Source organism: Abramis brama (genome assembly GCF_963993115.1).
Source record: "Abramis brama genome assembly, chromosome: 24".
Classification (NCBI taxonomy): Eukaryota; Metazoa; Chordata; class Actinopteri; order Cypriniformes; family Leuciscidae; genus Abramis; species Abramis brama.
Window position 1 is genome coordinate 8447368 of NC_139986.1, and position 14556 is coordinate 8461923.

Here is a 14556-nt window from a genome sequence, read left to right on the forward strand (position 1 = left end):
ACAACATTTATTTACAACATCTAGGTTAATGCATTTATGCATATACTAATGCATTTTTGACATTTCAAGTTGTATAAATTAATATTAGCTATTATATAACATTATTAGTGATTAGAACATATTGATAATGAACAATAGTATATTAATGCGGCAACATTAACCTAGATCAGTGGTTCTCAAACGTTGTGACTCAAAGTCTTTCTATTGTTGTATTAAATTAATAAACCACAATTCCATATTTTTCAAGAACTGTACGTTCTTCAGTAAAAGCTTTGGTTTTAGTTACTGTTTGTATGTAAGGGCACAATGTTGATCATCTTTACAGGGCTCAAATCAGCAAACTTGATTACCAGCCCTCAAAAATTTGTTCTTCGTTAAAACTTTTACATTTACTGCGGGCATAGAGGGTTCAGGCAAACAAACAAAATAACACAGAAAATAATACATACATTATATATATATATATATATATATATATATATATATATATATATATATATATATATACATATATATACGTATATATATACATATATATATACATATATATACATATATATATACATATATATATATATGAAGAGTTCAGATGCAAAAGCCTCTAAGTGCCATCTGAAATTTTCTTCTAGAATGATCATTTTTATTAAGCTTGTATTTTTAAGTTCAGTAATTGCACTCAAATGACAATTCATAGGTACATTTCATTGCCATTTAAGTGAAATTACTGAGCTTAAATATACAAGCTTGATAAAAATGATCATTCTAGAAGAAAATTTCAGATGGCACTTAGAGGCTTTTGCATCTGAACTCTTCATATACATACATATATATATATATATATATATATATATATATATATATGCATGTGTGTCTTTAAAGTGAGCCTTTGTCTAGACAGTATGATGACAGGAGAGTTAGTGTTAACTGACCCCACACAGAATCACGCACAGGTCATTCATCATGCTTCTGACAGCCGATTAGCGACTGACCCTTGAAGAATGGATGAGTTCTAACATGAATGCTGCACTTTTGCATTCCTTAATGTCTTTGACTCTCATCATTTCTGTGATCGGATCCCCTGAAATAAATGTACCATTTTTTGATCTTGTCAAGTCACTTACAGCCATTTATGTTAAAGTTATCATTACCATGAACAGAATAGGTGCAGTGACATGCTGTGCACACACATTGTCTAATGGTTGTGTGCGAGTGTGTGTTTAACACTTTCAGCTACTGATAGAAATACATTTGCACAGGAATGCTCAGCTTTTATCTCTCTTATCCCACTTATCTTGTCAGTCTCTGTTTTCTCTCACAGCTTAAAATTCTTTCTTTCTTAAAGGAATATTTCACCCATGAATGAAAATTCTATTATTATGTAGCGTGTTGCTCCAAAACTCTACAAAAAGCAAAAATCAAGGTTATGGTGAGGCACTTATGATGGAAGTGAAGGGGGCCAATTTATGGAGGATTTTTATAAAAGCACCAGCACCAACTCTTCTTTTAAAACTTATTTTTGCTTCAACGTTGTTTAATTCTCATCATTCAGAGTTATTTTAGGGTTTTAGACATTATTTTGTCATGACAACCAAGCTTTAAAACTTAATGTAAACCAAAAGGATTAAAAAACATAATAAACAGTTTTTTTTTTTTTTTTTTTTTTTTTTTTTTTTTTTTTGGAAATTCAAAAAATGGCATAAGTTTTCTGTGATGGTTAGGGTTAGGAGATAAAATATTTGATTAGCTCTGTATAAAAACCATTATGCCTATGGAGAGTACCAGTAAACCACAAGTGCCAGTGTGTGTAGGCTATGTATATTTGTGGTCCTGGTAAACCCTACGTTATGGGGACAAAATGTCCTCACAATAATGGCAATATCCAAAATTCTTATCCTTTTGGGGACATTTTTGGTCCCCATGAGGAAAACAGCTTATAAATCATACTAAGTGATGTTTTTTGCAAATATAAAAATGTAGCAAGTTTTCTGTTATGGGTAGGTTAGCGATATAATATACAGTTTGTACAGTATACAAGTCATTATGTCTATGGAATGTCCCCGTAAAACATGATGTGTGTGTGTGTTATATATGATTTATGATAACACAAATGTGTAATGACATGGGTATTACAACATAAACATGGTTATGAGGACACTTCCTGTGTCCTCGTAAACCAAATGGCTTAAAAATCATACAAAATTATGTTTTTTATTTTATTTTATTTTTTTATTAAAAAAAACCCAAAGGTTTTCTGTGATGGGTAGGTTTAGGGGTATGGTTAGTGTAGGGGATATAATGTACAGTTTGTACAGTATAAAAACCATTATTCCTATGGAAAGTCCCCGTAAAGTGTGTGTGTGTGTGTGTGAGTGATGGGCTATCAGTGATTGGACTGATGAAGGGAAGGGAAGGGGGTGGCTGAGATTGGTTTGCATCTCTGGTCTTTGATGCATGCTTTTCGGCCCCGTTAGATAAGATTAGCCACTTAGAGATAACAACACTCAGCCCTCTTATCGATCTGAATCTTACCAGACACAACATAGTGTGTGAATGTGTGTGTGTTTTCTGAAATCGGTCTCCATAACATAAACATGTAAGCTCTCTCTCTTATTATACTAAGTTCAGTGAGTGTCTCATCTTTAAAGCGCTGCACCTGACCCTGACCACAATCTCTAGTTTGCTGTCTATCTGTCTGATGTCTGTAATCTTAAACATCAGAGAACTCCTTTAAAAATACCTGAGAAAGACAAGTGATCAAGATTTCACACAAGATAAAACAATACAGTCGATTCAGTGCCTTGTCAATTATCCTTTTTTTTATTTTTTATTTTTTATTCAGAAAAGCTATACTGTATATATACCTTTACAAAATATGTAGGCTACACGTGGTGGTATCACATACAGTTGTAATATCAGAAATACAATTGACTGATTACCATATGTACCATGATATAACAGGGAATAGTTCACCCAAAAATGGAAATTCTGTCATAGTATTTTTTGTCCTACTATGGAAGTCAATGGCTACTGTCAGCTGTCTGGTTACCAACATTCTTTAAAATATGTTCAACAGAAGAAAGAAACTACTTGTTTGGAACTACATAAGGGTGAGTAAATGATGACAGAATTTGCATTATGGGTGAACTATCCTTTTGAGGCACTTTAAAGTCCAAAAACAATCATGGTACATGTACAAAAAACATGATATTACCATGGTGCCATGTCCAAAAACATGGTAACCCCACTGTACTGCACTGTTTGGTGCTGTTGTTTTCGTCAACTTGCTGTAATTTTCTGTGTCGTTAGGGGTCACGCTTCGGCCATAAAATGGCTCGATTTACATTGCACAAGTTATAAGATTTTGTAGTAACATTTATAGAAAGAACTATAACTGTAACTATAAAAAATAATTACTTGGATAATAACATTAAGCCTCATTTGATTTATGGCATCCTCTCACAATATAACAAGCGAACATCGGTCAAATGAGTTTAGTCAGCATCAGCACTGTCTACTCTTCAAGCGCGCAAAGCGCGACGCAACACAACTAGAACGCTTCTAGGACTAGAACGTTATGCAATACTTGGTCAAACTGTTAACAGTATAATCAATGCAGGACAATACGGACAGTTATACTCATAGGAGGCGTTCTTGTACACATGCGTGATGCGCACTGCGTATCTCGCTGGTTTTAGATGTCACTATTTTAAGACGGCGACAAACTAAAATAGTTTTACTTTTTTTCCGAGAGTTGCGCGTTCGGTTCCATTATGCGCGACAAAACTAAAACACGAACACGAAACGCAAGAGCTGCTCTTATAATGAACGGAGTTTTCTACATGACGTTATAATCTTGCACTGTTGAGTAGAACTGGAGCGTTACGGCCGCGTCGCGTCGCTCGTATGCAGACTATAGACACCTGACATGAGAGCTGATATTGTCATTTATATGCAAAAGAAGACACGTAGACGTGTACGTAAAGACGAGTTTGAGGATGTTAAAACTGTCTTGTAAAGCTCCACCTCTGGACGCGCGCACTGGGGCGGGCTCGAGACGCGTCTACCTGCTTCAGCCCCGTTATTTAAAAGCTTCTGAGACTGACGCGCTGTCCACTCTACAAACATAGGCTACTCTGTGGGGATTAGCCCGTGGTTAAATCAAAGAACTCAACGGAACATATATAGTAATATATAATAAGAAAAACTGTCTTGGAAGTGACGGATAACTTTTTCTTTATTCCTCGTTTTGAATTATAGCCTACACAAAGTAACTTTGAGGGGGCATACAGAACTTTCCAGCTGTCTTCTGTCCGGAACGAAGTATAACGCCGAAGAATTGATGGAGATTTTGCGAATTGAAAAATTACCTGGACAACTGCATTTGCTTTGCACAGGATAATACAGTTTTACAGAGACAGGTTACAGTTACGACCTGGTTTACAGTCAATAACTTTTTTATACTGTAGTTCTTCAGAAAACCATCTATGTACTGGTGCTATAAAGAACCCAGCACACTGATCTGAAGATCCTATAATGTAACATAAAGAAACTTTTAATCTCAAGGGGATCATACAGGCAAAATGGTTCTTAATAAGAAAAAGGTTATTTTCTGAACAATTGAAGAACCTAAGATCCTATGGCGTGAAGCAGAGGAGAAGAGGACAGAACATTGTTTTCCAAGTGATTTTATATTTAGTAGTGATTACACCCTTATCATCATCATCATCATCACAGACTGGATGTAAAGATGACAAGCGTCTGGTTTGCTCTGCTGGGCTTCTTGTGGAGCTCATATTTGGCAGGTAGTTCTGTACTGGACGGCTCTGAGCTTCAGCCCAACTTTATACATCGGAGGTTACGGAATCAGGAGAAAAGAGAGATGCAGAAAGAGATTCTGTCCATACTGGGACTGAACCACAGACCCAGGCCTCATCTGAACAGCGGCAAATATAATTCAGCACCCCTCTTCATGCTGGATCTGTACAACAGCATGTCCACTGAAGAGAAGAGCGACGTGGATCAGTACAGATCACTGTTTACCACCACACGACCCGCTTTAGCTTCACTTCATGACACCGAGTTCCTGCACGACGCGGACATGGTCATGAGTTTTGTCAATTTGGGTAAGATGAATTTTTACATTTCCTATTTCACTCTTGTATCTATTTTGTTAGAGATGATGCGCAAGGATACGGGTCGCATACAAACCCAATCCGATTCTGTGCAGCTAATGACATATTTACAGATTAATTTCCTCCTTAAAGTAATTAAAAAATGTATTTAAATAATAATGTTACCATTTAATTGACTTAAAGGTGTTTCAGTTCTTTCATGTAATATTTTAAGATAGCACAAACACTTCTCGGGCAATCATTTCGAAAAGAGGTTTGTAAAGTTTCAAATGATAGGCTGAAACAATATATATATATATAGGCTATAGAGAGAGAGAGAGAGAGAGAGTTTAAATGAGCTACACCTATGGTTATTCTGCTTGGACACCTGTGTAGCCTATTTCAAGTGTAATGGCATTCAGATTTCAGGCATGTGTGGGACTAAGTGAACAAATATATTTGTCTTTATTTTAAGCAGGACATCTACTTTTTTAAACATTTAAAGGCGGACAAACTTATTTTTGTGAAACATTTTGCTTGAATGTTCTTCTGCTGTTGTATTTGATACGTTGTTACCTGTGACATTTACACATTTTTTAAGTGTGAAGTATGCACTTTTTGTGGCCACTGCATTTGTAAATATTTTGCTGGCAAATACATTTTATAAAAGAAACCTTTTAATGAATCTTATCCAAAAATGATAGAATTCCCCCTATTAGCGTACTTAACAAATGTCTGTCTGTTTTCTGATAGACTGTATTGCCTAAGATTTAAAACTACTTTAAACTTCAAACTACTTCAAACTGAAAACCTTTACATTTTCTAGTCAGGCTTTCTCAAGTCAATTTTAAAGTTTGTCTTGACAAACATTTTTTTATCTAGTTTATTTTATTATGCCGCCTGGAGTGAAAATTTAGATTTTGTTCAGGTTTTTCTGTGGCATTGTTTACTGTAGCTTGCAGGATTAAGGCAGTTGAATTTGTTTATCTATTATAACTACACAAAACATTAATTAAAGTGCACATTGTATTGTCAAGCACTTTGATATTTTGCTCATATACCATGGTAAGTGAAGTACCTTGGAGTATCATCATATGTCCATCTGTACCAGATGAATCATGGTGCAGCCTCAGTATTTTTTTTTTAAAGGTTTTTGAGGGATATCGCCCTTCAACACTTTTTAACTGACATCTATCAAGCTCATAGTGACCCTGAGCACAGTGTCAGACCACAAGTCTGTTTATGCTCAGGGATTCTGTGTGGTTTGCTTCAGTAAACACAGACCTCATTAATGGAGGGAGTATTCGCATCCAAGATTCACTTGTTTATGTGAACTTCCCTCTACAGGGGCCAGGAGTTGCCCAATTAAGTTAATTATAACAATAAAAAAACTCTTCTGGCTCTACTCACTGCAGCTATGGGCCAATTGTTGGGTCAGTTGCCAGAGATGCTTTTGTGTGAGTTGCGCCATTCTAGTTGTTGGTTGGGTTCATTCCAGAGCTCATTTCTGTCTGTTTTATAAGACAATAAATGTGTCCCCCCCCCCCCTTTTTTTTTTCTTTTCTTGATCTGGTAGCCGTCTTCTGCAGTCAGTTGAACACTTGATGGACACATGTCATTGACTGACATGTTGGCCACATTTTCTGAAATAAGCAGAATACCACATCATCTAACCACAGTGTGTTACCCGAGACAGGCTTGAAGTGGCTTTTCATATTTGCAGTGTGTCAGTGACGCGGTCAGTTATTGGATATTTTGCATTAGTATTTTAATATGGTTTTGTTCTGGACTCGCAATGTAAGTCATATTATTTGTTTTGGATGACTTGCCTATGACTCAAGTGTTATTTCTTCTCTGGTCAATTACGGCAGTCATCTGTCTAGAACACCTATGACTAGTCTCCAAATATAGCTGAAAAAGGAAGCATTGGTTTATATTGGAATACAGAAACTGACCAGTATTGCAACTCATCCAGAAATAGCCAGGCTTGTCAAAAACATTTGGATAGTCAATGCATGCTATGTGAGTCATCTTATGACTCTAGAAACAGTAGTGCAAATTTCCTTTTTATGGTGTGGCTTTATTGAGTAGTCAGGACTTCTGCCTCAAAGAGAAACTGTATGTTGTATACCATTATTACATAGCCTACATTTTCAACCCAAAAAATATTACTGTCATTCTGACCCAAACATGTCAGTTCTGTCACAATTCACTCACCTTCATTCACTCACATCATTCTAAACCCAAATGACTGTTTTCTGTGAAGCTCAATGTTAGGCAGGATGTTTACACTCTTTTTTATATACACTGAAAGCATACTATGACCTTTTCCAAATATATATATATATAAAAAAAAAAAAAGCATCATAAACATGGTCCATAAGACTTGTGCGCTATATTGCTTTATGATGGTTTTCTGATGCTTTACAATAACTTTGTGTAAGGAACAGACCGAAAATGAAATCGTTATTTACTATATAAGCTATCCCTCCAATGCAGCACTTAAATCTCTAAAACTTGAGTTATTATAATAAATGCAAACATATGCGATTTGAGAGCAGATGTTCACTGAATTGCGTTTGAGGGATCGTTGTGACAGATTCAGGAGCATCCAATGCTCTTGATGTCAATCCCAGTTTTTCCAGACCAGTCTTGCTGTGTTTACAGAAGGGTAGAGGATACCCTAAGCTTTTCTTGGCACAGAGAATTTTGAGGAAACTCCCATCTCTTGTTTGCACTGGTAATATTGTGTGTTTGTCTTTTTTTTCTGGATAAGAGGGATCTTCCAGTAATCCAGGGAAAATCCATGGGGGAAAAAAGCATTTCTGTTTTCTCTCCTTTGGTCCATCATTGCTTTTTTCCACCTGGATCTTTTGTGTTCACTCACATTTCCTCCTATAACTCTCTCATACAAACACATTCGCATTTCAAACTCATTCTTTTCCACGGCACACGTCTTAACTATAGAGACAAGCTGTCATTTCCCCACTTAGCAAAGTCAACAGCCACCCAGGAGAGCACAGGAGAGCTTCTCTTTAGGCCTGTAAAGTAATAAAAGTGACCCACACATAGAGTTTTAGGGGGTTTCTTGGGAGCTTAACAAGGTCTAGACAATCCTGGCTTCTTATAACTTTATGAATCCTGTATTTCACAATGCACTTTCATTTCACTCTTCCGCTCTTAATAATGTCTTTCAGTGTGCTGAGCTCCAAATCTGGGCTTAGCTGTTTGTTTTGCACCACAATGTTTCTAAACCCACATTTTATCACATAATTAGTTTGCCGGAATCAATCAATTAATTGTTTGATCTTGGCAGGTTATGCACTACACAGATGACCTTCTGAAAGACAGCCTGTGGCTCACGGACACAGGAGGGCTGTATCACTCCTAGTCTGCATGCGGGCGTTAACATGGAAATTAAGGAAGGAATTTGAGTTATGCTTTAGCTCCGTAAAGAAGGAAAGGGATTTTCTCATGGGTGACTCAGCAGACTGATAAGAACTGTTGAAAACGCACAGCAAATGAGACTACTGGCCAGACACAAATCAGCACACTTGTTTGCACTGACTTTGAAGGAAAATTGGCAAATCTGTGGGATGGATTTAGTGTGGCAAAATGTGTTAAATGGAACTGCACTTTCATTAGCAAATTTACATGTAGTAATTTATCTAAAACTTTCATCCAAAGTGACTCAAATATGAGAACATTATCAAATTAGTCATCGTGAAATTGACAATGACCTATTTACTTTCTCAGTGCATGTACCTGGTCTTTATGTGCACAATTCATTGGTGAATGTTATTCTACCCATCAAAATATAACTTGTTTTGCCATTGAAAAACATTCTTAGCCTTCTAATTTTTCTCTGTCATGTAGAGACCACCATCATCCAATCAATTCCCCATAGATCAAATCCCTCTCAATAGTTTTTCTTTTTGAATATTGTGATTCACTGCCATATATCTTTACAGAAGTAAAATGGGTTGTGAGCAGAGTTTCAGCATTATATTGTCGTATTTTGTGTTAAAAATGAACAATTATCAATTAAGCAAAAAAGTATTGTCTCCTTGAATTACCCCGATTGTAAGTTTATGATAATGATTATAATAATTTGAGTTGTCAGATTGGATTTTGAGGGCAGTATTGGAGAAAGTTACTTTTAAAAGTATTGCATTACAATATTGTGTTTTTCCCTAAAAAAAGTAACTTATGCGTCACTATAGTTACTTTTTGCATTACGTTACTTGAAATGAATAGGCCTCAGGCTGAAGGAAAGGCAAATTCACACCTGAACAATAGAGGGCGCAGCTAAACACAAACCTTTCAGCTGTGCAATCCATTCTGGATTGTAGAAGAATAGGATGCAGGAGTAGAAAGTTCAAAACTCTGGCCACTTTTAAACATACACTCGTGAACTTTCCTAAGCACTTGCCCCGGGGGAATCCCTACCGCCATTTTGAAGTGCATTCAGCTTCGTATAGTGGGCGAGGGAAGTTTATTTGAGCAGACCCTCGACCCCTCGATTTTGACCGAGGGAGCGAGTCTACTCAACATGTAAACTTCAGCCAGATCCATAGACCACAATGCAACACGGTACTCACACTTATCCTACAAGCTCATCATCATCAGCTCAATCATCACTTTCCTTCTGACTGCTCTCCTCACTTTCTACTTTTCTCTCGAACATGGTAGATGATGATGTTTTATTTTATTTTATTAACATTAATGACTTAGACAACATCAGGAATATTAGGCTACTGTCACTTTAAGACCGAATGCACGGACCAAATATACTGATACACATCCGGTTTCTTTCTCAGCTGTTCACATATAACATAACCGAGAGAATACTTGCAGAGACGGGTATTTTGACATAATTTTGTGTGTATGTGTCCGTTCAAGCGCAAGTAAACGCGAAAGAGGAATCAATTCGTTTTTTGAGCGCTGTCTAAAACGCACCTCTCTCTCAGAGAAACAGGGACACGTTTAGTTTCTGGAGTAGGATTTTTCTCCATCTCTGGTAAGATAGTATCATGATGATAAGTGTGTTCATTAATTATTAGGGTTGCAACGGATCGCAGTTGAACCGTGATCCATAGCCCCATGGTTCGGCACGCATGTGATTTTCGGTTTAAATGCTAAGTTTAACCATCATAGAGTCAAAGGTTATCATTTGGATGTGTTTTGTCTTGCCAATTTACACATTCAAACGATTCTAAACACGGAAGAAGAGGCCAGATTCGTCACAAATTATTCCTACTCAAGGAACTAAACGTGTCCCTGTCCCCCAAAAAATGTTGGTACTATAAAGCGCATCGTTTAAATTTTTTACCATTTATGCACACCAGTTATGTGCACCTCTGACTATAGGGCATCATTATTAACACAATGGATTGTTAAAAGAAAAAAGGACAAACTCCGTAATACAACTCGTATCAATATCAGACTGCTTTTCAGAGATAGCGACAGCTCCTAGACAAAGGGTTTAAAATTTACCCAAAGATGGCCTTTTTTCTCGACAGGTAGATATCTAGCAATCGTTATATATAATGTCAGTGTTGTCTAACTTTTTTAATGTTCTTTAGTTTAAATCATTTTCAATTAATCAAATGAACAGACATGTACCTGCTGTTGTTAGTGACTCTGATAAAATGATACCATCATTGTTCCTCCTTGAGTAACTTGCAATTTTATGCCTCAGAAGGCATATCATTATTTTTTAACATTATTTTTAAAAGGGCCAAATCTTCCGTACTGCAGCTTTAATAAACAAACATACAAGAGGCGGGATTTTGTGCATAACTTGTGCAGATTGTGTGTGAGGCTACTAAAAACGAATACGCCAATTAATAATAAAAACTTCAAAAATGATTTTCTTGCTCAGTATTTTTGTCTTGCTTTTCCTGTAAAATATCTAAGCATTCTTAAAGCTGCAGTCTGTAGCTTTTTTGGGTTAAAATAAATTTTTAACCCAAATAAATTTTTGAGCAAGTACATAACCAGCCAGTTGTTCAAAACTATCTGCTTGCCTTAGCTCGATTCAAAATGGTAAGCTTGTAATAATGTATTTAATTCCAGTGGTACTGGTGGATTTCCGCGGGAAATTCGAGCATGTCTTTGCGTCATTACGTCTAATCTGTACACATAAAGAAGGTGTCTCGGCTAGTAGGCTATATTGCGTGTGAGGATGTTGGAGGTGGTGATTTATAGCCTTTTCTCGCAGCACTTGATATAATTAAACTTATCAATTTGATGGCGGACCAGAAAGGTTCAAACGACAATCACCGCAGTGACAACTGGAGATTCACCCGTTGTAAAACGCGAAAGACTTCGGAGAAAAAAAGACACTGCAACCGGCCCATGCGAAAACAAAGATAAATATCGGGAGGGCATAAATGTAGTCACGCAATGCTGATGTTGTTAACATTAACAATTTGAGAACAAAGTATAATTTGCACGGTTTGACGTGATATGATAAGCGAGCGTTAGATTTAATCAGCGTGATTTACTGCAATGCTTTTTTCCCCATAACATTAGTTGGTCAGAACAAAAGTGGATGTTACTTACTTGTTCAGACGACATTTTCGAATGACAGTATCTACACCAGCGCAGCGACTGACAGCCACACATTCTCCTCAAATCATTGGATTCATCCGCGCTGTGCCATGCCGAACGCACGTAAAGTTGATAATTCCGCGAATAACTGCAATTGCAGATTTCGAACAGAGATGGCGACAAAGAGGAAAAACTGCGGACTGCACCTTTAAATCAAGATTGATTAGCCGATATTTTTTGCAGATTGACAGATATTTTTCCTGTTTTAAATATAAACTCACTTAATTTTGAACATTTTCTAGAAAACAAGACTTAGGAACCATTCACACAGAACTCATTTTTCCATTCCACTATACTATTTTCCATTGTTTTTCAATGTACAGTAAACACACGCTAGACGGACATTTTGAACCGTTGCGCTCATGTCTTGCGGCTTTTGCAGCGTCCCGTGCATAACGTGACATTCTAAAAACATGGTGCTCAAGCTAAAATAAGTTCAACTTAAAAAAAATCTCCAGACCTTTTTTTTTTTTTGCTCTACTGACCACACTTAACAGCAAAAATGCATTTTCTGTGAACCGGCCCTTAATATCTTGCATCTCAAGTAAATGTTTCTTGATTTAATAATTTGTAGATGTTTGTACTGGAAAGCCACTCAAAAATACAGAGTAATTTATTTATTTATTTATTTATTTATTTTTTGCAGTGTGTATAAAAAATTGCCCACACCATACAGCTTCCTTTTTTATTTGATAAATCAACATTATCGCTGTAATGTGATGTATTTTTGACAAAAACTGAATATTTAAAAATATATATATAAATATATATATATATATATATATATATATAAGGGAATGTGTATTGATAAAGTAAACAGTGTCTGTTGATTTCAAATTGACTTTTAGCAGTTTATGTATGCATGCAAGCTTGTAGTTACAATACTTGTCTTTAAAACGCATTTAAAAAAAAGAATTTTGCAGAGACTTTGTCCACATGGACCTTTCTTACATTAAAAACACTGGTTTCTTAGTTTTGTTGCATTAAAAAATAATAATATATATTTATTTATTTATTTATTTATTTATTAATGAACAAAATGGCTTTTGCTTTTCTTCTCTCTTAGCCTGGGGCCAGATCCCTTCGTTCTCTGAACTAAACATTTTTGGACCGTGATTATCTGACAAAGAATGTGAGTTTTAATCTCGGTTAAACAGACGCGCTGAAGTTGATGATCGTGAGGTCAGGAGATAAGCTTCTTTCAGGGAACGTCCTCTTTGCTTCAGTCTTAGCTGTGAAGTCCCGATGCTATCTCTGCGTCTCACGCCATAGCCGTCAGACATGCCTTCACGGCCACCGGTTCCTGCGATCAGTCCTGAGGAATGTGCCGTTCTCTGCAGGTAGCTGCTGTCTTTGACTGAAGCATCTCATGTTATCAGGAATCATATTGAATGAGGAATGAATAAGGATCTCAGAACAATAAAACTTGTCGTGCCGTTGCCTCTGGCTGTGAATCTGTCAGATAACAGGGTGTTTGTTAAACCGATGGATAGGGATGTGAGAAGATACCACAGAACCAACATCTGATTACATGATAAATCACTTGTCAGATGGATCACATCCATGTAGCCATTTAAAAGTGTCACGCCAACATCCGAGATAACCACAGAAGAAATAAGGGGTCACCCCTTGCTTATTCCTCCTAACCAAATGTGTAGTATTTTTCACTATAGCGTGCCAATGGCCTGACGTCAAACACTTTTAAAGCCGAGGTTTGAACCAAGTCTGTGCTTGAAAGCGAAAATCTTATGCACAAAGTTAGAGATGTGTGGACAGCTGAGTGTGACCTCCCTGCCAATCCTCCTGGGTTAACCTTTGACCCCCAGATGAGGTCACAGCTGAGCCGTCACCACTGGGTTCAGACCTACAGGTATGCAACATTTGTTACCATAATATGATGTTAAGTAGGCTAATAGAATTATATTAGTATATTAGTAGATGTGATATTTAATTTAAGCAAATGAAAACTAAACTGAAACTAAGACAGATGTTGACGGATGTTTTGTACCTGTGGGTGTCAGTTGGTAAAAAAAAAAGATTGATTGGTTTGTTATTTGTATTTAAGCCTTGTTTCTTTAAGGTTTTTTTTGTTTTTTGTTTTTTTCAATTCTCGTGATATTATGGTTGTTCTGTTCCTGTTTCTGAGTATCTCTGTTCCTATTTCACAGTACATCATATAAAACTAGAAAACATTATTTATGTATAACTATAGCAAATATTGATATTCAGCATAATTTAATTAATTATATAATTATTATATTATTCACATAAATTTAATGGTCTTTTTTATTTAATTAAATGTTATTTTTTGTTAATTAAATAGTATTATTTAAATGAAGCATTTAAAATGATTTAAGCAAATGAAGAAAAATAAAGAACAATAGTAATTTCTAGAATTTATTATAAACAAATCCATTTGAACTATTTACAAATAATTTAAAATATGTACACATTCACTTGTATGCCTAATATGCTGAAAATGGTTCTGACTGTTAAATAACTAATATGTAAAAAACTTAATGTAAATAAAGTGCCCCAATTATGTTTTTTTTTCCTTCAAATTGCACCTTTCATTCAGTGTGTAATATAGCTGTTTGTGAATGTAAAAGGTCTGCAAAGTTTTAAAGATCAAAGTGCATGACAAATAAAGCTATTGTTTCCTAAAAGAAAGAATTGATTCCGCTGCTGAAACGAGTCATCAGCAATTCACTTCCTGTTACATGTACCTACATAACAATACAACAAATTTGCATAATGCCAGTTTATGGCTGCCCGCAAACAACGTCTACTTTGACCCGCTCATAACCCTATACGGACGGGACTAGTTTTC

At 36.1% G+C, this 14556-nt stretch overlaps 1 protein-coding gene across 1 annotated transcript in view; it reads left to right on the forward strand.

Moving 5' to 3' along the window:
- The first annotated feature begins 4087 nt into the window (after window positions 1–4087).
- The window catches only part of bmp6 (bone morphogenetic protein 6), a 50951-nt gene continuing 40482 nt past the window's right edge, over window positions 4088–14556 (forward strand). Inside the window, exon 1 of the mRNA XM_084102349.1 lies at window positions 4088–5123. Coding sequence (XP_083958475.1) covers window positions 4748–5123 — 376 coding nt within the window. The 5' untranslated portion in view covers window positions 4088–4747. The remainder of the gene's footprint in view (window positions 5124–14556) is intronic.